Source organism: Cydia fagiglandana, chromosome 13, assembly GCF_963556715.1.
Source record: "Cydia fagiglandana chromosome 13, ilCydFagi1.1, whole genome shotgun sequence".
Taxonomy (NCBI): Eukaryota; Metazoa; Arthropoda; class Insecta; order Lepidoptera; family Tortricidae; genus Cydia; species Cydia fagiglandana.
In genome coordinates this window covers 3,339,774-3,367,076 of record NC_085944.1, presented here as the reverse complement: position 1 = coordinate 3,367,076, position 27,303 = coordinate 3,339,774, and the positions used below count along the sequence as shown (strand labels likewise).

General features: G+C 41.6%; 1 protein-coding gene across 1 annotated transcript in view; it reads right to left on the bottom strand.

Moving 5' to 3' along the window:
- Positions 1-27,303, bottom strand: part of LOC134670023 (von Willebrand factor A domain-containing protein 8) — an 87,083-nt gene that overhangs the window by 5,085 nt on the left and 54,695 nt on the right. Inside the window, exons 9-16 of the mRNA XM_063527691.1 lie at positions 25,864-26,004; positions 19,529-19,664; positions 18,044-18,941; positions 17,417-17,622; positions 16,982-17,169; positions 3,045-3,204; positions 1,553-1,708; positions 1,052-1,160 (exon numbers count right to left, since the gene is read on the bottom strand). Coding sequence (XP_063383761.1) covers positions 1,052-1,160; positions 1,553-1,708; positions 3,045-3,204; positions 16,982-17,169; positions 17,417-17,622; positions 18,044-18,941; positions 19,529-19,664; positions 25,864-26,004 — 1,994 coding nt within the window. The remainder of the gene's footprint in view (positions 1-1,051; positions 1,161-1,552; positions 1,709-3,044; positions 3,205-16,981; positions 17,170-17,416; positions 17,623-18,043; positions 18,942-19,528; positions 19,665-25,863; positions 26,005-27,303) is intronic.

Genomic DNA, 27,303 nt, shown 5'->3' with positions numbered 1-27,303 from the left:
ATGACCATTAAGGAGTGCTTCGAAAAAAAAAAATTCTTTTATAGGACTTTCAAGAGTCGTCAACGGGCATGTGACCTTTGAATTTGGAATTGATCTATGGTCTTGGCTAACAGCTTACCATCAAATAAGTAAGCTTTGGTTGCCAGCAAACAACCAGAAATTTCATGAAAATGTAAAAGACATATCACCATACGTCGGACTCCAGTGGGCATTTTCGTGGCATGTCAGAATGATAGGTAAGGTTCGCAAATCAATCAATTCACTTTCGAGCATTTGTACTTAGTATTTGGTACCTAGTATTTATAATGTGAAATTCCAAATATCATAGCAACTAACTACGTTATTTATAAACTTGGACTACACATAAGTCAAAATGGCGAAAAAGTTCGTTTGGCTTTATCCATCACTCAGCCAATTGCAGCTGTGAGAAAGGAACAAAACAAATGAGTTAACTGGGCATGTCAAGTTCTATGAACACGGCTCTAAGGCTGTACGTTAGTTAGGTGTTTATTTTTTTTATATCCTTTAAATTTTAAATAAAAATAAGATTGAATAGTCTGTGTTATATTTGATTTAATTTACATTCATGAACAACAGTCATAATGACGCATGTCAGCTATTTATTTATTTGTTTTTTATGTGGCCACTTCAGTGGGCTATCAGTCATCACTTCAAAGAGTATTTACACATTAAAGATGAATAAATGATAACGGGTAATTAATTTAATTAACTATGTTACAAATACTAGGTACATTATAATGTAGATGTAGTGTAGATGTAGTCTAGTATGTAGTGTAGGTACATTATAATACTCGTAAGTTAAGATTTTTTTGTAAACCTTACCTTGCCCTCAAACTGCTACCCGCTATAGTCCGACGTTTGCATATCACCAAAAACGCTCGTGATATTGGCTCAGCAATTTCTACAGTCCTACCTTCAATGAAAGTGAAGGAAGCGAAAGAGGTATGTCAGGATCGTAGCAAGTGGAAATCCGTGGTCTCTGCCTACCCCTCCGAGAAATAGGCGTGATTATATGTATGTATGTATATACCTTCTATGATTTTTCCATCGTCTAGTTCCCCGCTGGTCTGGTGCCGGCTCCACTGACGCTCTTTCTTCTTCGCCTGCAGCTCTGCTAACACTCCGCGGAGAGCGCCAATCTGTAAAAACAAGTTTATGTGATGATGATGATTTTTTTAAGCCTGAAAACTATGTATTAGCCTAATTTTTGGTTGTAACTTACACCTGAAACCATCGGGGAAACAAAGTTTAGGCTGTACTAAAACGCAATCTATTAGCATTAATAAGTAACTTTATTATGATACATGGCTGCAATTATGATTATGATGTATTCGAAACGCTTGCGGGAGAGTGGTCATAACCCTGTTGGATATTTCCTGATGCAGAGGTTGTCCATCGCCGTTCAGCGCGGCAAGCAAAGATTCTTTGCGTCTGGAGGTATGCAGGGCGACTTTTGTGAATAGTATTTTGTGTACAACACTATCAGGATTGTGTTGGTTTACTAGACTGACTGTTTATTTAATAGATTTACCTGTGGCTGCACAGCCTTGTAGAACTGCTCATACAACTTGGCGTCATATTCGCTGATGTTGATCTCCTTCAGCCGCTCCTCGAAGGCCTTCCTGTTCATCTCGCGAGCCGCCTGCTTCACGTGTTCCGGAACGTCGTCTTTTTCCGCGTCTGATAGCTGGAAATGTACATTAGGTAATTATCTAAAAGAAAAAACCGGGCAAGTGCGAGCCGGACTCGCGCACGAAGGGTTCCGTACCATAATGCAAAAAAAATAACAAAAAAAAAGCAAAAAATACGGTCACCCATCCAAGTACTGATGACCACTCCCGACGTTGCTTAACTTTGGTCAAAAATCACGTTTGTTGTATGGGAGCCCCATTAAAATCTTTATTTTATTCTGTTTTTAGTATTTGTTGTTATAGCGGCAACAGACATACATCATCTGTGAAAATTTCAACTGTCTAGCTATCACGGTTCGTGAGATACAGCCTGGTGACAGACAGACGGACGGACGGACGGACAGCGAAGTCTTAGTAATAGGGTCCCGTTTTACCCTTTGGGTACGGAACCCTAAAAATAAACGGGCTTTTTCAGAACACCAGAAAGTATAATAGTGAGGCGATACTTTTACTTTAGAGCATTCTCGGCTCCGTTCGGCTCAGCATTGCAGTAATAGGGTTGTTGACACAAATGTTGAATTGTATAACTAAATACAAGACCTCAAACCAGCCCAGTGGCTCTTAACCAGTGTCTAGAATTTATGTTGTAGTATTTTACCTGAATAAGGCGAATCGGGATGGCAAAGGATGCTATGACCCGTTTAAATAACATTTGGAAGAAAAGGGGAATTGATATCAAAACCAAGATCAGATTGATACGAGCACTAGTATTCCCTATCTTCCTGTATGGAGTGGAAACGTGGACTATCCTGGCCAGAGAGAGAAAAAGGATTGATGCATTTGAGATGTGGTGCTGGAGACGAATGTTGCGAATACCTTGGACGGCGAGACGTACTAATGCATCAATCCTAACCCAGCTCCGAGTGAAAACTCGTCTATCCACCATATGCCAACAGCGTATACTATCATATTTCGGACACACAGTGCGCGAGGTGACGAAAGTTTGGAAAAACTGATAGTGATTGGACACACCGAAGGCAGGAGATCACGCGGTCGTTCACTAATAAGATGGACCGATCAAGTTAAAGACTCGTCATCCTCTGCTTTCTACACGGTCGTCAGAGACGCGTTGGACAGAAACCGGTGGAGACAGATCATCCGCTCCAGATGCAACCCTGATACTGACCACGATCCTCAGACATGAGGGACCGACCAAAGAGAGAGATTTTACCTGATGCACGTCGTGTCCCTTGTCTAGCCGGTACGGCCCGCCCTTGCCGCCCAGCCCGGCCGTGTCGCGGCCGCCCGTGCCGCCCGCCCAAGTGTTCCCGCCCACGTGGGGCTTGTTGTCCGGATCCTCTTTACCGTGCTTCGGTGATGATGTGTCTTTACCTGATGCACATCATGTCCCTTGTCTAGCCGGTACGGCCCGCCCTTGCCGCCCAGCCCGGCCGTGTCGCGGCCGCCCGTGCCGCCCGCCCAAGTGTTCCCGCCCACGTGGGGCTTGTTGTCCGGATCTTCTTTACCGTGCTTCGGCGATGACGTGTCTTTACTGAAAATTAAATATTCAATTATTTCAACCAACTTAGAGCGTTTTTGCGTTGCCCGATCGGATATCGGATGTCGAAAACGACTACAAGAATAAAAATGTCTTTTTATATTTTTTTCTACTCCCGTACTTTTATTTGTCATTTAAAGGGTCGTGCACACACCTTTAAAACCCTACCTTATAGTTGTCAAGACAAGTCTTTAGTCTATTCCCCAAAAAAGAATTTGTGCATACACGCAGTATCTTTTTTTGGCGATTTTACGATACTTCGTGTAATGACCACTTAAAAAATATTGAATGGAATACAGTGTTGCCAACCTTATTTTAAATGTCATCTCTGACAAATAAGTGAACCATAGACAAGTTTTTTTTTTTAATTTCATTCTTTCATTCATTCTTTTCCCGCCCGTACCCTCCATTTTTGCTACTTCTTGAATTAAAAAGATTTGTTAAATTTTCAATTTTATTTCAAAGTAGCAACGTTGTTTAACTGAGTCAAAAAATACACGTGGCGTCTTTATTAACAATTTTCGGCTTCGCCTCAAATTGGAGTAGTGGGACCACACCCAAACACACCTAACCTAACCCAAACCATATACAAAGATATTACGTCACATAAATCAATAATAATATCAACACAACGTCATAACTATATATCATCACCACAACCAACACAACACAACCCAAACCTTAAACCCAAGGTGTGGTGAAGACATCCGGCAGATGAATCATACCAAACCAACACAACACAACTGCAACCTACAACCCAAGGTGTGGTGAAGACTTCCGCGGGAGGCAGAGTGGGGGTAGATAAGCGTGCGTATATAAGACGTGCGTGCACAAAGGGAAAGGCATTATGGCGGACAAGCCACCGAAGCCGGACGACAAGCAACCAAGCGGATCAAGCGGACTAGTGCTACCAGAATACAAATATTTGGGACCAGAAAATACATTGGATCGAGGTGAACCAGTGAAGACAAATATCATAAAATAACAGAATATTATAAAATGGCAAAAAAAGAGAAACTATTTAAACAACAAATCCAAATCGAAGAAACGGATGAAGAATTTCTAATTGAAATGGAAACAATCACTACAGCTTACAACAATCTAGTAAGTAGTGATGTAAAACAAGGACAGGATACACGTACATAAAATAAATTCGCAATGCATAAACACATGTAATTTTATTTATTCAGCAACAGAATACAAACTAACAACTGTCCCATAACAAAGATCACAATTAAAAACACGGCGATAAGAGCAAGATTTTTCATCATCACCCCTAACCATATCAATAAACTCAAATGGACGATAATGAATAACTAAATCTTTTATACAAGAATAACAAAAACCATTTAAGGGATTACTGGCGTGAACATATATGGGTACATAGAATTTTAAAGAAATGCGCACACAATTTGAACGAATCATATCCATACGCTGATAATATTGTTTAACAGCAACATCACGACGGTCATCGAGGGGGTTCATCATCTGATGTTGTAATGGTGGCGACCGCTCGTCAACAGTGACAGCATCAACAAGTGCGTCGACGGATTTAGACATGATCTGTAAACAATAATATATACATGTACATACACACAATAATAATAATAAACACAATTAAAATAAAAGAGAACTTACCAATTAAAAAGAACACGTTAGCAAAGAAACTATAACCAGATACGGTACAGTACGACTTATAAAGACTGAATAATACGAGACAATGCACTTTACGAGTCTAGATAAGATAACGCCAATCAAACGGAAGTGTTATTTGCATTCGCAATCAAGCACTTAATTAATATGCAAACAACCGGCTTGAAAATGCAATTTCTAGATAAGCACTTCAAGTACCCACTCGCCTTTTAAACAACGGTTGCATAAAATACTATTAATACATTTATTACTGTTTGCTGGTCTGTAGAAACCTCTATGACATGCCTATTCCCGCGCAATAAAGTTCACTTTGAGATGCAGGAATTTCGGGATGGTGCAACATCTTGCGTTGCTTTACTCCAGCCATACTCAACCTTTTCTTATGAGAGTCACAAAGATAGTTCTGCCTTGTAGCCCCGGGCCACAGGATAAATTTGCTTATTTTTTTTATTTAATTTTTTTGAGTTGTTTTCTTATGTTTACTGGTAGAATGAAAGTCTTTATTCATCAAATACAGATCAAAGTCAATCTTAAAATCTACTTAAATAATTTACATACAATGTCCTAACTTAAAATCTAAACATATTACTAATATACTATCCTACTTACACTATCAGCCCCATTCCGACCCCCACCCAGCCCAAAAGTGCCAAAGATGCTAGCGGCATTACCGCGCTGGATGGCAAGCGATATCTGTTGGACTAGATAGGAGCCTGAACGGGGATCGTCTCCTCTGTCACGTAGACGCCGCCCCAAGTCTCTAATCAACCTCTTGGCCTCCGAACACCACGGCCCCGCAGTTTCCACCGCGACCGGAACAAAATCGTACGCTGGTTCCAGGTTGGCGTATTTTAAGCGTTTGAGCGTCGCGGCATTTGCCGCGGCTGCGCCTGCCAGCCCGCTACCGGGAGCATTTATTTAATTTATTTTATTAATAAATCTTACATTATATTATTTGCCAAAGCACAATTATGAGGATAACTTACATTTAACATGCCAGACAACGCCATACGCGCATACATGTTTTCCTCAAAATTGTAAACATGGTTTTTTATTTCAATAATGCTGTGCAACAATTTGGCAATTGTAGAAATAGAGTTTATTTATTTCCCAAAAAATCTATACGACGGAAAAGACTTTTCTCCAATAAAAATGTTTGTTAGCACAGAGAGTGGAAGTGTCATTTTAATTTTAGACGTCATAATTTCAAATAAATTGTTTTATAGCACATAGTGTAGAGGTGTTATTTTAAACGTCAGTATCTTCATAGAAATTTGACATTTATCATAACAATTGCACACGCTGTGCTATGAAACTTTAGCTTAGAGGAACTCTAAACGTTTCAGTGTGCCTTGTAATAGGCACAGCGCCGGGAGGGGAGCAAACACCAAAACTCAGACTACTGTGTTAGGCCCACTCGCACCATCCCACTAACCCGGGGTTAACCGGTTAAACCGTTAACCCAGTGTCAAATTGTACTGATAACCATGGTAACTTCAGGTTTAACCGGTTAACCCCGGGTTATTGAATGGTGCAAGTGGTCTTTATAGTTTATGTTAACATTACACTAGACACTTCCAATCTCCTTCATAATGCTAATAATGTATCTATATGTACTGTTAACCTACGTGCTTTAGAGGGGAAATCCCTTGTCAGATGGAAAGGTGTTTTATCTGTTTATTAATATTGAACTTACTTAATATCTACTAAGTGATCTACTTGTACTACGTGTAGATATGCGCATCTGCCTACCATAGCCTCCTCATTGCTGCTTAAAATACTTAATAATCAAACGAACTTACCTGTGAAGTTTGATTACAATTATACGAGTATCCAAATCCAAGACAACAAATATAATTTACAAGCAGCAGTACATGGAATCATGCCGTCCTTGTCACACATTTTAGAGATATAATATTTAATAAACAATTTCGCGCTGTTCCCCTACCTCACTACGCCATCGTCCCTCGCCATCCCACTCTAACCCCGCTCCTCAGATACCCGTCATTATTTCAGAGTGGATCTTTTTTGTGTTATGAACAGAGACTATTTTATTTTAATTTTCGGGGTTGGGGGGCGGGAATTTGTTGTCTTGGATTTGGATACTCGTATAATTGTAATCAAACTTCACAGGTAAGTTCGTTTGATTATTAATTATACTTCCTATCCAAATCCAAGACAACAAATATAATTTACAAGCAGATGTTCAGAGCCTTGTATCTAAATACAGGTGCGAAAATAAAATGAAATATCGATATGAAATCAGTAAGTTACGTATACCGTTACCGATTTCAGCTGAAGAGATTTACCTGCAAATGTAATTTTATATAAGTATAGCATTGTATATTATAATGATAAGCGTCATTGATTAACGGGTAAAATTAGGTACCTTTTATATTCCTTTTTGGTGAAAAAAGAAAAAAAATAATCATAAATAAATTAAACTTTCTTAGTTTTTATTGTAATACTATAACTATAACTTTAAAAAACAACTTCTTAAAATTATGGTTATAACTGTTGTATAATGTAATTTTGCCTTTGCTTATGTAGACCATTGAAAGGTGTGTTCAATCTTTAGTTATAGCTCTGAACCAATTTTTATAGCACTTTATACCCATTATATTATTCTAATTTAAATTTAACTAAGATATACATTGTTTTAATTTTCAAGATTATAATTACTACAACGGTTTAGGTTGTTTTCTGCCAGACACTATACATAATAAATAAGCTGTTTTTATCATTTAGATTTTACCAACCACTCACTGGATGTAATTCTTTTTTGCGTTATGATTAATCTATGAATGTATGTCTTTTTAAGTATTGACAAGTAGAATAAAATATAACTTTATGACAGATTGCAATGAAGATCCAATACAACAATAATTACCCTCTTCTATACAAAGCCTGTGGGTAAAGGAGATTTTTCTTCATTGTAAGGTTGTCATAGAAATCAAGTTTCTATACATTTAGACTAAGTCCGGACAATGACTAGTAGAAAAGCCTGTAGGTGCTGTTTTGAAACTTATAATTTTTCAAATTTTCAATTATAATTCATCTTCAAATTATAGATTTATATAGTTGATCAAACCAATTTGTCAGTCAGTAACAGGAAAACTATACTCATCCTTTCCTTTTGAGTGCTAGTACTGGCGTAAGACAAAGATAGTTAGTACGATTCTCTCTGTCTTTGATTGAAATGAGACAGTCTCATTCTCAAACGATATGTAAATAGTTAAATAATGTATATAGATAGACTACCTTTATTAATAAATAACTCTTCTTTCTTTACGTATCTGACCGATGACGACTACACGTGATACAAGTGGCAAATAAACTTTGGTAGATTGTAGTGTAGGTAGTTAGGTCTTAAATTATGATAATTTTGTGTATAAGGCATTTACTTGAAATTTATCATTCAAGGAGTAACTTATAGTAACCTTTTTTTAAAAAATAACAATTATACTGTGCAGCGTGCACAGTATTCTTGTGATACACAATCAACAATAATTATTTAAGCTTTCTCGTGTTACGTAGCATTCAATAGGGTATTACATAGGTACTATAAGTATTTTTATAAATTATTTTACACCATGCATAAAATACACAGATTAGAGTTATTTTTAAACACAAGTTCTATTTTATAAATTGGATAGAAATATAACAATACACTCTTTTTGTTTGGGCAGTCGTGTAAAAAGTAGGTGAGTTGACCGTGACGTCACGAATGTTTCATATAAATTCCAGGTTAGCAAATCGTTTTGACAGTTCTAAAAAGGTAACTGATTTGTAGTAGTAGTAGTAATAGTAGTAGTAGGAAAATACCCTATTATAACTGTACAGCAATATAATATGACAACCTAGAGCATTTAAATTAATGACAATATTTAATTTTATTATTGTTGATGGATATCAATCTTTTATTGCGATTGTCAATCTAGCTATTTAGCGATGGCGACTCATGTAACAGGTTACAGCATTTAACTCTGGTTGCATTGTTGTGCAATTGTGCATATTGGTTTTCAGCTAAGGATTCCAGCGCTGATTTCGCGTCGTGGGATATATGCATCAACCACGGTGCAGCCCTTGTTAGTTGCGGCGACGGTCCCCTGAAGTTTAGAGCTGAGATAACCAGTAAGCAAATCGTACTGGATTTGTTACGAGTAGGTAAATCGGGCTCGTTGAGATGCTATATATTTGACTGCAGGTCAAAGATGCTGTTTGAAGCTATTTGGAACACATAACTTCGTTATATGTATGTATAATAATTTGAATGTAAAACCGGTTAAAGGTTTATATCTCTTTCCATATATTGTTTACTCGTCATACAGCACTGTTGGTGTACTTAACAGGATTTTAGGCTGCATTAACACCAGTTAAATTGCTTCAACGTAACTAAAATCTGCTTTGTATTTCACATACGTAAAGTCACATCATCACTATTAAAGTGGAGGCAACATAAAGGTCTGGATGCAGACTATGACAAGTACATTACATTGGCATCAACACTGTTACAGTGGAGCACGGTTATATATCTTTGACTCATTTTATAACGATCAAAGCGTCTGCAGAACAAACATAACGAAGAGCGTAAAGACCGAAGAACGAAGTGACTGAAGAACGAAGTGATCGAAGAGCGAAGCGATTGAAGAGCGTATCATCAGAAGAGCGAAGCGACCGAAGAGCGTAGTATCCGAAGAGCGAAGCGACCGAAGAGCGTAGCATCCGAAGAGCGGAGAGACCGAAGAGCGTAGCATCCGAAGAGCGAAGCGGCCTAAGAGCAAAGCGACCGATAAACCAAATGACCGAAGCAATCGAAGAGCGAGTCAGCCATTATTATGTAGTTTTTGATATTATGCAATTATCATCATTAATCTTCAACACAGTAAATGTGGAGTAAGGATAGCCTCGTTACTATTAATGAGGAGCAAATTCAACCTCGACGCTGTGAAAGCGGAGCTCTCGACACAATTACTGTGGAGTAAAAATAGCCTCATCACTATTAAAGTGGGGCAAACTTACCCTCAACGCTGTTAAAGCGGAGTTCTCGACACAATTAATGTGGAGTAAAGATAGCCTCGTCACTATTAAAGTGGGGCAAATTTAGCCTCAACGCTGTTAAAGCGGAGCCCTCGACACAATTGATGTGGAGTAATGATGGCCTCTTCACTATTAAAGTGGGGCAAATTTACCCTCAACGCTGTTAAAGCGGAGTTCTCGACACAATTAATGTGGAGTTAAGATAGCCTCTTCACTATTAAAGTGGGGCAAATATAACCTCAACGCTGTGAAGGCGGAGCTCTCGACACAATGAATGTGGAAAATTTTGCCTCGACTTCTCGTTTGTAACTAAATATTTATCCTATATGAATTTTAATTTATATGTGTTATTTAATGTGCAATATCATAAACTCTCCTTTTGTCATTGACTTTTATTTGGTAACACGGTTTATACCGAGTACTTACCTACCTGTTTGATGATCATCTCGTTGCATAGTATACCTAAGTTTCTAAGTACTCACTCTACGTAAACTACCAAATTCTGAATCCCAGTTGTCATTAGGAGGTTTACTTATATTTCCGATACGATTTACGCATGAGTTTACGATCCTCGACGCTATTGTACTTGCGGAGTATTATTATTTGACGTAGTCCATAATATTACACAAATCAAGTCCCAATACTTTGACCATGATTTATTTCATTCTAAAATTACATTGAGTTGATAATATGCGAGTGTATAAAAAGAAATTGATGTTAGCACATTCATGAGGTTTACTTACTCGTACAAAGATATACTGTTCACACTTGGTACGCCTCCGTTATACAGTACTGTTGTAGAAAGTAACTGGCTATGTGATGTTAAGCATATAGCATTGGTACTTAATAGTGTCAATCAGTAATGTCTATTTATCACAAAGCAGGAGATCTGATGAGCAAAAGGAGGCGACCACACCGACTGGACCCAAGACTCGACGATACTGCGATGTGCGATTAAAACCAGTACCTAATCCGTTTTAATCCTTACGATACATTCACTATGTCGGTATCGGAGCACGCATAGCGCGTGCTCGTCGTATACATCGGTCACTGGCAACAGTCGGTCAAACTATTCTTCAAGTATCTTGTAGATCGTGTATTTAATGAAATTTTTTATGTACCTACATATAAAATGTAGGTATCTGTATACCTACAGGTATGAGGATATCTCCTCATAAGATGCTAATTAAACTTATTGGTTAAGTAAAGAATGAGTCTATTTGCACAAAGACACATTTGCTACCGTGCATAGGCACTTAAATATTACCAATCGGCAAGGATTAATATTGTTACCTATCTTTTTTATTACACAGTAGGGTAGATCTATAATTTTTATTCAATTCGGATATAGTTCGTATACCTAGTACCTACTAGTATACAGTATATAAAATCTGTAGGCGAAAGCATGTCAATATAATATAATAATATGGTGTTCGCATTCGTAAACAATTTACTGAGCGAACATTGCATAGTATGAATGTAACATATTTTATTCAAAACATGAAATGTTAGTAATATGGTACATATTACTATAATCTTTGGATTTTGTATTAGTCATATAACTGGGTTAAAGATCATTTTGTGATTTATCTATTTATAGCTCCGTACTTATTTCATCCGTAATTATTTTATTCTAAAAAGGAGGTAGTTGTAACAAGTGATTTCGTACGGAAGCAAAGATTACTTACTTAGTTGATTTATTACGTAATGAGTTTATAATGCTAAATGAAAATACGATTTCAAATTAAAGATTACTAGCCATGTAAAGTATTGCAAACGAAACTAGACTTGCCGTGCCGAAAAACCATTCATTTGTTGCTCGGCCACGGCGGCCGGCGGTACAGTAATGTTTTGATTCTATAATTATCATTCAGCGCTTAATAGACATATTAAAATTACTCACCCTAACTTCATCAATCGACACACACACAGACATTTTTAGAGGAACACTATTTTGGCGAAAATACGTGTGATTCGGACTAACACAAAAACATGTAATGACGGGTATCTGAGGAGCGGGGTTAGAGTGGGATGGCGAGGGACGATGGCGTAGTGAGGTAGGGGAGCAGCGCGAAATTGTTTTTTAAATATTATATCTCTAAAATGTGTGACAAGGACGGCATGATTCCATGTACTGCTGCTTGTAAATTATATTTGTTGTCTTGGATTTGGATAGGAAGTATAATTTAGTTTATGCAGGTGCAAACCCTCTCACACACACACACACACACACACACACACACACACACACACGTACGACGCACGCACGCACACACACACACACACACGCACGCACGCACGCACGCACGCACGCACGCACGCACGCTGGCACCGCGTCTTATCGCCAAGGAAAACTCAACTACATACATAAAGGATAAGGTTATATGACAGAATACAACACATTGACGACGTACAAATATATATTAGTACTACAAATAGTCAAATACTTATTTTATATTTTACATAATTCTTAAAATGCTATCATCAAAAATTGTTTGTTACATATTCATAAATAAAACCTTGACATTTTAACTAAAATGATAAGCTATACTTACAAGACAAGACATAAACTACTTATAGTATTCAATTAATCGGGATCGGGCATCGGGACTTTATTTTTTTTAAATTTAAATAGTCTATTTTTGACAATCCACAAAGAGTAGCTATATGACTTTCTCACTCCTTCAACGACAGACTTTATGACACTAGGTCATTAACATCTACACTAAGTAAATATTCCTCCAAAATAATGCAAGTTTATTAGTAATATTTCAATAGGTATAGCAAGAATATTTACCTAACATTTTTACATAAGTATTATTTAACATGCCTCCAACAAATCCAAGAAAATAAATAACTTTGTTTTTGTAAAAATGTTATCCAAACCAAATTTTGTTAAACCGCTGGTCTATAGGGCAAGTTGCACCATATGGTGTTCTTTAATGTTACTTTTAGTGGAACTCGCCCTTACGGCTCCGTCACACAGACGCGTTTTGCGGGCGGCGCCTGAGCGCCGCTTTTACATATAAAACGCTCACGCCCCGCCCAGAAAACGCGCCTGTGTGACATGTCGACCAAAAAAACACTAAACTGGCGAAGTATTTCCTTCAGGCACGTATTGTGTAGTGTTCGGTGTATTCTCTGGCATGGTAGGAGAGCTGATGGCCATGGGATAGCTGATTGTGGGTATTCCAGTACTAGGTTCATCTTCTCCACAACAGCATGCAATTTTTGAGTCTTCTATTAAGCATATCCATTTGCAAAAGTGATATAGGCCGGTCGACGCTCCTATGACGGCTACCTGGTAACATTAATATTACATGTATATCAAAGAGTTAATAGCGGACTGGGAATTTAACAAAAAATTACTTTGTTATTATAGTTTGGCCAGGGACTGTCTCTTTTTAATATATATGTCGGCGGCCGATCGTAAGATCAGGCAGATCGTAATGTTCCTGTGTAATGTTTTGACGATAGTCGAATTAAACAAGTATCAATAATACCTAATAATAATTGAATTATTTATTATATTAATTAATTAAATAATATATTATATTTTTATTTTTGATATTTTTCAATTAAATTAATTTTATCTTATCTTATCTTATATAAGTAGGATAGGTTCGTTAGGTTGCTTCAGATGCCCGAAGGGCAAACTGCCCAGAAATAAGAGCCGGCTCCGTCGACTCAGGGAACGAGTCAAAGATTTTCACGTTTCACGATATGCCTAGGAATTTCACGATATGCCTGATCTTACGATCGGCCGCCGATATATACAGAGATAACCATACTCGTACTGTCTTTGTCTTACGCTACTATGACGAAAAAAAGGGATGAGCTGAACCATGATAGCTAGACAGTTGAAATTTGGGCATAGGTAGTTTTTTTCCTGTTATTGTGTTTGTCAGACTTTAAAATTATTTTTTTACTGATTCTTGGATGTTTTATGTGCCTACATTTTTATCTATTTACGTATGTATGTTTATCATCACAAACGTGATATAAATAATGCAGCGGTTTAATTCATGGATTGAAAATATAATTATAAAAATCCGAAACACGGTACGCTTTAACGTACCCAAAAAAACCATTTAATAAATATAAACGTATAGGTACATAAAGGGTGCATAAATAGCGGTAAACAACAGCAGATTTTATCGCTTTAAAAAAACACCATAAAGAGTCTGACTCAACATAAAACCTAGATAAAAATAATACTTACGCAAATTGCAACAATTATTCCTGGATGAATGCCACTCTTCGCCAAAAACGCTCCAAATCTAACTATGGCTCCCCCTATTCCCGCCTTGCCCATTTCCTTACACTTAAAACACTAACACTAGACGTTTAAATTATAACACTATTTCTAGAGTTCCAACGCAATATTTTTTGCAGCGACGCTAATATTTAGCATGCTTATCACAAATCGTTCGAGACAGCACCAACTCTTTCACACATAGTGATGTGCCGTGGGATTTTTTTCGGAACAAAGAATATTCACTTATGGAAAATTCACGTAGGTATTGGTACACAGAAGTGTACCATTTCTCATGGTTTTTCATATAAAACACCTAACAACTAGCTACATAACAAGTATACTGTAAAAAACCAGTTTATATGCGTCACACTTTTTTTTAAATAGCTCAGTCCCTGCACGTTATCCAAAGTTGGTGTCATACAATAAATTAATGCTATGTGTAAGCCCTTTCGAACGAGATATGTCTCATTAGTATACATCCATGGGACAAATTGCCCATTCTCCTTTCCCCTGTTCCCGGGAATAATCCCTAAACGGGGGAATATTTAAACATAGATTAAGTTAATTCCAATTTTAATTAAAGCTAGCTACAACGAAAATCAAGTAGTCATAAATCGGAAACTGCAAGTGACTTCCCAAATACAGTGGAACCTGGATAATTGCAATCTCAAGGGACCGGCCAGTTTTTGTCAATTAACCAGGTTTTTCATTTAAGCAGGTCGTGTCAATTAACGAGGTTCAAAAAATCGTTTTGTCAATTATAGAGGTTTTCATTAATAGAGGTTGCGTTCTGACAAATTTCTTTTATGGAGGTGCAAATAACCATTTAAAGTAGATTTACATTGATTTACATGCTTACGTTCTGGGTTTCTGGTCTATATGTATAATATTGCTTCTGTCTATACTTGCATTTTTACACTACATTAATTATCACTTTATTTTCTTATCATTTGGGTTTAAAATTTTCCCTTGAATTGTAAAAGAAAGTTTTATTAGAATGTAAAAAGCATACTTTGTTTTTTATTGATCAAAACTATTTCACCTGTTTATAGATACCCAATAAATAAATTGAATTCTGGATGGAGATATAAATAAAATGATCATAGCTATTAAAATATTGTTTCTGCTGTCTACAACTACATTATTTCAATTACAGAGGTAATAAGTAAGACTCGTTTCAATAATAGAGGTAAAAACAAAAGCAAAAATAACGGTTTTTTTAGCACAGTGTCAATTATAGAGGTCTTAAGTTGCGATGTGGTCAATTACAGAGGCAAAATTACGAAAAGCACAAAAATCTAGATTGCAATTATAGAGGTTCCAAAATTTCAATTATAGAGGCCTTTTGGTCTCAAGGGACCGGGACCGGACTTTTGGTTGCAATTATTGAGGTTTTCCATTTATCCAGGTGCCAATTAACCAGGTTTCACTGTATTTTATTTTGGCTGGGGAATTATTCCCAGGAAGTATGGAAAAATTCCCCGTAAGAATGGGAAACTTCCCAGGAGTATAGGGAATTTACTTTGGCAGATGAGATACAGTTTGTAATGTTTTTTAATAAAGTTTAAAAAGCCGGCGTTGACTGAATTTCTAACAATAAAATAGTTTATCTATGCACAATTTAAAAAAAATCCCCTATTTTCCCTTCACATAGGAAATTTCCCGGGAACGTTTCCGGAAAAAATCCCACCTAGGGAGTTTTCCCGGGAACGGCACATGACTATTCGCACAGGAATAATAAGAAAAAGAAAAGTCATTTTGAGTCGAGTAGCGCAGTCTAGAGCTAGGTCTGCTGCTAGTATATATTCAAGCGCATCTGTTTAAAAACCAAGGTCAGATTACGATATTTTTAGCAAACAAAAATCATTCGTTCACTCGCCGGCATATGACGTACTTAAACACACATAGGACATAGGTATATCGTAAAGTTGTAAGAGTAGAGATCTACCGGTCTATGTAGGCTAAGTAAGTAGCCAAGTAAAAATTAGTTTTTTTTTAATGCGCAGAAGTTCCTATATAAACATTGGTGTTACTCTTTTGAAACTTTTATACCAAGAATGCCGCAAGCACTCATTGGAATAAAACAATTTAATGTGTGTGAAACATTGCAAGCATATATTTGTCGGAGAACGGCTGATGCGTGCCATCTATCGCCTTTAAGAGGCGTTTTATCACGCAACCTTTGACAAATAGAGCAAACTAGGGCGTCACACTACACCTGAGTGGCAGTCGGCGCAGTTCCGCCAAGGCGTCATAGAGTGCGCTGTCAAAACAAATGAAATCGCGAACAATTGAAGCTAGGCTTTCAATCAATCTTCAGAAGGGAACGATGAAAACGAACGGGAGAAGATGACGTCTGTGGCGGTTCCTGGGTCAAATCCACTGGTTTGTTTTTGGATAAGATGTGTAACGTGTGCTATGATTTGTAATCAGTCTCGTCCAGTAAAGACTGTGAGTTGAATATCGTATTTCATTAAAAGGCCACGTCATCCACGATTGAAAGTCTTGATGTGCTTCCGATAGTATAACACGCCCACGATTCAGATATATTTCAATATATCGAAATTTCTCGACAAGTTAACGAGGAGCTTCGGCGGAAGCACGCGTTGGATCGACAAAAACTCATAGAAGACGGAAGTTTTCTCACGGATGTTCTGTTATTAAACTTTCTATAGTCTGTCAAGCCATTTCCGTCCATAGAAAAAAGCGGCAAATTCAAAAATGTAGGCGCGAAGGGTAATCGTCCCATAGAAAATTGGAATTTCGCTCCTTTTGCTACTGCCAAACTTGTTTGACGGGCTATAATTACAATTGACTTACCCACTCGTCCTCTCTATGGTCATCTGAATCTTCTTCAGAGCTTCTTTAGAGCGCCCTTCTAGCACCCCTTCGGTGGGTAGACCGCTGGCGTGCAGTACTTCGAGGAGGGTGTCCGCCATTTCTTTGCTGTAGCGGTCGAAGTCGAACACGTTGCTTATGGCGCTCGCCAGGTCTTCTGATGGGTATTTCTGAAGTAAAAATTAAAAATGGTGAATTATTTTTTTTTTATTTTTTTTTCAAACTTTTATTTACTTTCACCTGACCGTTGTCTGTCTGTAATCAAATCTTGCAAGTTAAATTTGATCCACTTCAAATACATCATCTGTAAAAATTTCAACTATCACGGTTCAGAGATACAGCCTGGTGACAGGCAAACAAACGCCCAGTGGAGTCTTCCTGTTTTTACCCTTTGGGTACGGAACCCTAATAACGTACCTGCAGATGTTTGACAATATTGACAAGCTCTCTCGTGGAATAGGGATAAGTCAGCTGTCCCTGGTCCGCCATGTTCCTCAGAACAGCGAAGGCTTGCACCAGCTTGTTCATCACGTCGTGAGGAACGTCGGGGCCGTAGGAGCGGAGGAGTTCTAGCTCGGATTCCACTGAGGGGTTGTCCACGGCGTGACACGAAAACAGGTCGCCTGGTGGACAACGGTTGTGATAAAATTGTGGAAATTAGGTTAGTAAAAATAATTATTAAATGCACTAATAAGTAAAATTAAAAGTTACAAGAAGATTAAGCATACAAATTAGAATTAGGTAGCAACAGATAGTCTTTTGCTTAGAAGTGATCTTTTCCAAATAGCCTTTAGGTAAATTGGTGGATAGACGGAGTTTCGTATTCTGTAGATAATAAGCGCAACTTCACTGTATAGCCTAAAAAAATCTTCCACTGTGATACGAAAACTTGTATTGTATTTTCGTAACTCCACGGACAATTTTACATGTTTGCTTATTCCAACCAGAAGGAGGAGATCTTCAAATCAACTAAATTTTATCCACACGCAAAAAAAATCGATAACAATATAGAAATCGGCCTAAATACGGACACATTAAACTCACCCAATGCAGCAAAGAAATCATTCCCCAAGAACGGGAAACCAGGTCGATTCGCCAAAACTATCATTCTAAAATCATCGTGTACCGGAATGAAACTCGCCGCATCCCCTCCAGAACTTTCCATCATATCCTTTGGCACTATCCTCCTCCCATCGCTCAATATCATCTCGCCATTCTCAACTAGAGTTTTAAGAATACATGTCACATGTGTGGGAGCTTTATCCGCCTCGTCAACAACTAAAACGTGCCCATGTTTGACAGCCTTTACTAACGGCGAATCCTCGTACACTACGACGCCATCTTGAACTGTCGGTTGAACTGTCAATGACTGCACAGTTGTATCTCTATGTAATTGTATGTACTCTCTAGGCCTGTTTAACAACTGTAGTAACCTATCAGCGATTTTATTTTTACCAACGCCTTGATTGCCGACTAGCAACAAATGGTTCCCTAGTAGGAAATCTTGTAATAGCCATTCGAGAAGTCTCACATGTTGTGGTACGTCATAAAAAAGTATATCAGGTACTTTGGTTAATGCGTTCGTTTTGAAGACTTCTGTGCTAGTGTTTCCTATAGTTACGACGCCATTTTTGACGGTGCAGCTGACTTTTTTCTCACTGCCACCGAATAGCCCAAACTTTCTTGGTGGATCAATACCGATTTTGGTGCAAGCGCCATCTAGCGCTCTTCTAGCTAAGTTAGGTAAGAATTTCGCCAGGAATGTTCTTTGCACAGTTTCGTAAGCGGAGTCAGTAGGGTATGAAGCCATGCGGCTGGCGATGCGGAGCAGTTGTCGGGTGGAGAGGGATGAAGAGAGGTTTTTGAGGGTCGCGTCGTCGGAAGATCGCAGTTCGTCGGCGAGGTTGATGATGGAATGTAGAGGTTGGGAGATGTCGCCATACTGAAACAACAAGATTGGGTTACCTTACCTGGTAAATTCTAAGTTCAAGCACCATTCAGTAACTCGAGGTTAGAAAGCGGTAAAAAGCGGTTAACATGGTTACCAGTACAATTTGACAATGGGTTAACTGTTTAAGCGCTTAACCCCGGGTTAGTGGGATGGTGCAAGTGGGCCTAATATGAATAATCGACGAGCACTAACCATTTTTATTCTCCAATAATCATAACTAATTAGACTATTCAACTTCTTTGTCCAATGTGTATTGCGTCTCACATTTTGCTTTAATGAGAGAGTGAGACGCACTGAGATTGGACACAAAAATTGAACAGGTGGAATACCACCCTTACAATGATGATATAATCTAAGTAAGAGTATTTTTTTCGCATCAAAAAACGGGCATCGGAATAATAAAAATAGACTTGACAAAAGAATTGAGACTTCTACTCGATTTCTGTTCCAAAGTTCAGTTCTAAAAGAAAGAAAGTGTGGAGCGCAGGTACATGATCTCATAAAAGCCGCAATTAAACACATTGATATTTTGATACTTCTGATCATAGTGCTCATGCAACATTAAGTAATTTACTCACCAATGAGTTGATAATGAAAATCTCTTCATTCTTGCTCAAGTTTCTCATCTCGTGGAAAATGAACAAGCTTAGTATCTCCGGAGATAACCAGTGCGGCCCGCGGCCGAGCGTCGGTGGTTCTGCTAACGCCACTATTCTGAAAATTTGAAATTTTGTAAGTACTCCGTCAGAATCAGAACTACACATGATGGCGTACCAAGACTTAAATAATTGACTAATTCGGACAGACGCTTCTAGTTATTATAAGTATTAGATTAGAAAATATTTTAATTTGTTTTTATTTCTAGTAGAAACACTACTATATAAATTATAAACTGAAATAAATGTGACAAAGGCCTCCAGTGCCCCAGGCTGGAATCGAATCAGCGTCCTCTGCTATCGCGGCAGATGCCTGTGCCATTCGGCCACCGGGCCACAGCGGCATAGGTCGAATTTTTCCAAGTATATATATGCACTTCTTACTGAAGGCAGCCTGGGGCACTGGAGGCACTTCTTCTTAGTACCTATATGATATTTATTACAGTCCCTAACAAAACTAAAGTTTCATTATAGTTCGCCAATTATACACATGTGCCACCTATGGAATTATACGAATCTAAAAGCGAAATGACCTATGATATTGATACAACATTATGGCAAACTCATGCGCGAGAGGGTTTGGGCACGCTAGCCCAATGCGGATTGGGGACTTCACATACACCTTTGAATTTAATTTATTTTATTTATTATGTGTTCCGTACTCCACATCGGATATCTTCATTGAGAGAGTAACGCGATCGTTGACCAATGATGCCGCTAGCGTCTATGTAGTCGCTCCGCCCCACGCCGTGACGTAGTTCCGCTTCCACTTCCTGCGAACCGTTGCTCGCTTCCCGCTACTCGCCACCGCCATGTCATTGTTTCGTCGACCGTCTTGACCGATGGTCCGCAAATATTTTTTGCGTATATTTTTGCAGCATGGTGCTTTAACATTTCCGATCCAAAGCTCGGTCGATTAAATAGTGAGATATGGCAGAGATCGCCACTATTAGTCTTTTGGCGGTCTCGCGATCGAAGTCATCGAACGGTGCTTTTCGATTCTACCCACTTTTTTCTTGCTAAATTAATTTTCACATTCCATGCTGCTAAAATCGTTACCGTTAACTCGCATTTTCGAGATCGAAGTAGGAAGTGCGTCAGTGGTTTTTTGTTAACAAGTGGTAACAAGTCGCTCCGCATCGGAGAGGGAACGTGCGGTCATCGTGCCTGCGGCGGCGGGGGCGGCGCGGCGGCGGACGGCCTGCGCGCGCCGCTGCCGGGTGCCGCGCTTCGCTGATAAGGAGGTTTGGATTGTCTCGAACCATCCGGTGAGCCAGTTTAAGATATTCTAGAAGTTACTTCGTCACTCGCGGAGGGTTCTCAGGCAGTAGCCTGGGAGTACCTCGTGTTGTTAGTTGCGGCGCGACCGGGGCGCCCCGTCCCCCGGCGCGGGGGCGCGGGCCCGGCGCCCGCCCCCGCCCGCGCGCGCCGCGTCTTTCTTCTGCTGTCGTCCAAGGTGACTCCGAGACACCGCGACGCTGCGGGCTACGGTGGACGCCTCCAGTCCGCAGGACTCGGAGAGACGTCACACGCCCGCTCCTGTTACTGCAGTCGCGGTGCGGACGCCTCCAGTCCGCGGGACTCCGAGAGACGTCACACGCCCGCTCCTGTTGCTGCAGTCGCGGTGCGGACGCCTCCAGTCCGCGGGACTCCGAGAGACGTCACACGCCCGCTCCTGTTGCTGCAGTCGCGGTGCGGACGCCTCCAGTCCGCGGGACTCCGAGAGACGTCACACGCCCGCTCCTGTTGCTGCAGTCGCGGTGCGGACGCCTCCAGTCCGCGGGACTCCGAGAGACGTCACACGCCCGCTCCTGTTGCTGCAGTCGCGGTGCGGACGCCTCCAGTCCGCGGGACTCCGAGAGGCGTCACACGCCCGCTCCTGTTGCTGCAGTCGCGGTGCGGACGCCTCCAGTCCGCGGGACTCCGAGAGACGTCACAGGCCCGCTCCTGTTGCTGCAGTCACGGTGCGGACGCCTCCAGTCCGCGGGACTCCGCGAGACGTTACACGCCCGCTCCTATTGCTGCAGTTGCGGTGCGGACGCTTCCAGTCCAGCGGGACTCCGAGAGATCCGCGTGGCTCTGCGAGACGTCACACGCCCGCTCCTGCAGCTGCGGGCGCATCGCGGGTGGATCGCGCCAAGGTGAAGGCGGACCGCTTCTGCGTCCCGACTGCTCTAGCGGAAGGAAGGTAAGTTACGTGTAAGCAGTGGAAATGCTACGAGTACAGCGACGATCGCCGCGTTGGTTGCCGCCCGTCATGACGTCGCTGGTGACCTACGCGCCGGTGGTGGCCACCACGATGGCACCGCCGAGGGCAACAGCGTCGCCGTGATGATGTGTGCAGCTACGAGCCTAGCCATCGGCGCCTCCCGTGCCGGTAACGTCCGTCACGCGCACCGGCGCCTGTCGAGCTGGCCGCCACGACGGCGCCTCTCGCACCTGAGCCTGGCGACGGTGGCCGCCATGATGGCGCCGCCCGCTCGATGACGCCGCCTGCCCCCCGAGCTGGCCGCCACGATGGCGCCTCTCGCATTACGCATCGACGCGGCGGCGGCGGCTGCCACAATGGCGCTGCCCGCCACGATGATGCCGCCCGCCACGATGGCACCACCACCTGCGCACTGGCGCCTCTCGAGCTGGCCGCCACGATGGCGCCTCTCGCCTCACAGCAGTGCCTCAGACCAGCCAGCCAGACGGCGACCGCCTCATGCACCGGTGCCTCCCGAGCTGGCCGCCACGATGGCGCCTCTCGCCTCACGCACCGGCGCCTCCCGAGCCGGTGGCGGCGGCCGCCACGATGGAGCCGCCCGCCTCACGCGACAACGCCTCTAGAGCGGGCCGCCACTATGGGTCCTCGCCTCACGCACCAGCGCTTCCCGAACCAGTGGCGGCCGCCATGAGCCGCCCGGCCTCAGGCACCGGTGCCCCACCCCCCCCCCCCCGAGCCGGCCGCCACGATGGCGCCCCTAGCTTCACGCACCGGCGCCTCCCGAGCGGCGGCGGTTGCCACAATCACGCCGATGCTGTCCACCGATGCTGCAACTACGACGATGTCGTCCCTTGCTCGCTGGGCGCCACAGTATCAGTTTTGTCCTGTCCACATGGTTCCATTGAGGTACGCAGGCGCCTATAGCTATGGTGCAGGTATAGGAATGGTATGGTACAGCACGAACAGACCGCTAAGCCTAACCGCTAAGTCTTGGTTTCGGTTAAAGAATCCTCCGGCGACGGCAGACAAGGTCGTAAAGAGCCCCGTCCTAGCGCGGCTCGACTGCCCGGAGTTGAAAGCGGTAAGATATGTCGATACTCAGAGGAAAATACGTCGTGTTCCCGGGCTTCATAAAGGTGCTGATCGACTTCGCTGTGTCGCTTCAAAGTTCCTACGACTTCTCGAGGCCATGGAGTGGTCCAACCGGAGAACAGCTAGCGACAAGGCCCTGTGCGACCGCTCCAAACCGAGGTGAAAGGCATCGAAAAGGTCTGCAGACTTCACATAATTATCTCTGCTTGCTCGCGCTCTCCAGCTTAAGTTCCGTCTTACAAAGACGAACTCGTGCGAAAAGCCATAATAAACAAAATGGGACAAATAAACCCGCTGCGCCTGAACAAGCTTGAGTTTCCGGTGCTAAGAGAAAGGGGCCAGGAGGACTCCAGCAGTTTCCATCTGTCTGTATTCGACTTTATCGAAACAGTTTTGTTACGCAAAGCGCCAAAATCGATTTTAGACTTGATTTCATCAGTTCGATTTCCTTAAAAGCATGCTACTAACTCGATGCCCTATACTAACTCGATATAGGGTGTCTCTTCGGATAAAGCGAATTAGACCATCACGCTCCTAGACATCACGTGGGACACGCGGCACAACACACCGATTGAAAGTTTTCTTTTTCACGACATACAGGCCTGCCTTGCTGCAGAGTTTCTCGCAGAAATGAGACTCAATGCCTTCTGTTCAGTCTCAAATTCGCAAACTTTAGTTCATGGAGGAAGGTGAAGCCTTCGCAGTCCCCAGCAACACGGAGCTGCCGAAAGCCTCGCACCACTTTCTTCCTCATCTTATGCAAGCAGTCCGTTACAATCTCCAATATTGGTAGACAATGTACGAGGTAAGGCCCTTTCAGCGAAGAGTAACCGTTAACGGGCCGCATCTGCAGCGCTGACGACAGAAGTGTAAACATACAACCGCACCGGTACAGTATACATAAAACGACGGCGACACTACATCCCTTCCGTTACTACGGCTGTCGCAAAAAACTGCTGATGCCAGCAGATCGTCTACAGGTCGCGCTGGTTGCTTGCTACTTGCCAGGTCGGTACAACCCCCGAGGGCGACGGTTTATCAAGAAGTCACTGCGCGCCCGAGTGGCAGCTGCGCCCAGCAGCCGCCGAGACTGTCTTCACCTGACAGGCGCCTTGTTGGCCGGCCTCCGCTTTCGAGAGCCCTCGCACTGTGCCACGGTATTTCTTAACAGACTCATTGAACTGCTACCACGACCTTTGACAGCTGCCTGTGAGACTTGGCATGGATGTCTCCACCTCCCAGCCTAGTCTGTGTACTGCGACGGCGTGATAAGGAGTCTTAAAGCAGCTGTGGTAAGCTTGCAATTTACTGGCGGTCCTAGTGAACACAACGTCAGACCGCCCTCCCTTACGAGTCAACGACCTTAAGAATGAGGCGTAGCTCCTGTCAGATAGGACGCTCCAACACCGAGCTGGCGAGATCAGGAGTGACATCCGCTACTGGCGTGACTGGCGCATGCATATAACATGCCAAGGTCTAACGCTACGTAGCGAACGAAACGCAACTGTCACTGTCTCACTAATATGGAAGAACCGGATATTCCCGATTCCGGTACTGTGTTTGTATAGAAAACAGTAACGGGAGCCCCTAGATCGTCCCCTTGTCTAGGCTGCATGTACGGCCACAATGTAGAAACGGTCTTTATGGTGCATCAAAAATAAGATCAACTGCCAGGTACCTCTATCCAGTGAAGTAGCGAGCTATCTCAGACGTCTATTTCTATTATCCATGTTAGCTTTCAGAACGATACTCGTTCATAAGCCTCTCACAAGTGCTGTGTATGAACCACTATCGGACACTATGCCTTCTTCCAACGCCATTAATAGCGAGACCAGCGCCTCCCATAAGCACCAGCTTGGGACGCGAGACATCTACTTGCCCTAATTTAAATAGCCCTACAACGTTAGGTACGTTAGAAGAAGTACGATAGAATAGCTGCCGCACTTTTGCTGTTAGCATCAGGCCGCAGGGTCAATGACCTTACTCTACTACACTGTAGCCCGGGCAATTACATAGATAACTTTAACGCTATTATTTTGTGTCCGAAATTCGGCTCTAAACCAGATAACGTGTCTTACCGACTGAACTCTTAGAAGCTCCGGAATAAAGTATCAGTAGGTAGTCTGGGTACGTCACCTTGCGAGAATTACACAAAATGTTAGGGGACACTTCGCTTATTTCTTTCAGCCACAGTCTCATCCAAGCCGGCCTCGCCTACGATTGCTTTTGATCCACGATGTACTTAATAACTAAATTGGCTGGAAAGCTATTCACTAGCGATATTTTCGCTTATGTTAATTGGGAACATGACTCGCCGAGATTCTGCGGATCGGATGCGATTTCGAATGAGAATTCTCTTAAACCAGTTTAACGTCAGATTCGAACCTGAGATTACAATTTCAATTCTCAATTTCCTGTAATTCACATTATAACGAGTCACTGTGATTTCATGGGTTGCAATATGGTGTATACATATTTATTCTTTCTCTGAGTTCTATGACAGTAGGTGTAGCCCTATCGCTTGCGCGCCCGCTAACTCGCCACCAGGAGATAATAAACAGGTCTCAATGAAGATATCCGATGTGGAGTACGGAACACATAATATAAAAATTTTACCTTCCAATAAAATTATTATTATGTTTCCTATCCACATCGGATATCTGAGTAATGCCTTCCTGGCAGGCTACTAGGCTACTTTTATGCCGACGGTACTTCTCCTCAACAATGACATGGCGGTGGCGAGTAGCGGGAAGCGAGCAACGGTTCGCAGGAAGTGGAAGCGGAACTACGTCACGGCGTGGGGCGGAGCGACTACATAGACGCTAGCGGCATCATTGGTCAACGATCGCGTTACTCTCTCAATGAAGATATCCGATGTGGATAGGAAACATAATAATAATTTTATTGGAAGGTAAAATTTTTATATTATCATATTTTAATGGCAAATATAGCTCACCTAAAAGCAGGATGTATCCTTAAAACCCCACTCTCCTCTAACTCCTGCTGCGTTATTCCAGAAGCGATAAGATCATCATATCGGTCGTGGCGTAGTAATCGCTTGCCGTCGTGCAGTTGGAGTTCTCTGTCGTGTACCAGTCTGTAACGAAGTATTGTATTTTTATTGAAGTGAAAACTTCTTTAGCGGCGCTGAGCACTTTTTGAGGTGAGGAAAAAATTATAAACTCGAGACAGCGATCACGTGACCGTAACGTTTAGATGGCCACTCATTTAGATGGCATTTAAATCAATAAAGATAAACTCAATGACATTACATGAAAAAGGTTCTAATCTTGTACGGGTTGAAATACGAGGATCTTACAGTTACATTCTAACTTTATATCACTCCAATATAATTCAATAAAGCTAAATCTTGATGAAATCGCTAATAAAAGTGAACTCTAGTACTGGTGAATAAAACTCAAAATATCGTGACCAAATATATTTCGATGTGAGGTCTGCAAGGTAACTTTACAATGGCTACAAATATAATGACCACCAAAAAATTCTTTGGTACCCTAAATAAAAAAATCATGCTTACCAAAAAAAATTACTGAACACCAAAAAAATAAGGCCTAAAATTACAAATGTACCACCATTTTAATTACGACTGCACTTCAAATTGTATTTGAATACCAAATATATTGAATGATTACCAAAAATCATTAATGATCACCAAATCTTGAAGACCAAATAAATGCGATATTTTCACCTAAATAAACCACTATGATACCAAAAAATTTATACATATTACCAAATAAAGTAAAATGATGCCAAAATTACTAGCCCCTCCCGCTCAACCCCCGTACCCCGCACCGCATAACTTAGGTAGGCATACTGAAATGCTACTAGAAAAGTATGTTAGGTTAGGTTTGTACTGCTATCAGTTAAGTGGGCTAGGTTAACACTGCGACCCTTACAGAAACGAATTGCTACTAGAAAAGTGGGTTAGGTTAGGTTTGAACTGCGACCCTTACAGAAAAGAAATGCTACTAGAAAAGTGGGTTAGGTTAGGTTTGAACTGCGACCCTTACAGAAAAGAAATGCTACTAGAAAAGTGGGTTAGGTTAGGTTTGAACTGCGACCCTTACAGAAACGAAATGCTACTAGAAAAGTGGGTTAGGTTAGGTTTGAACTGTGACCCTTACAGAAACGAAATGCTACTAGAAAAGTGGGTTAGGTTAGGTTTGAACTCCGACCCACACAGAAACGAAATTCTACTAGAAAAGTGGGTTAGGTTAGGTTTGAACTGCGACCCTTCCAGATAAGAAATGCTACTAGAAAAGTGGGTTAGGTTAGGTTTGAACTGCGAACCTTACAGAAACGAAATGTTACTAGAAAAGTGGGTTAGGTTAGGTTTGAACTGCAACCCATACAGAAACGAAATGCTACTAGAAAA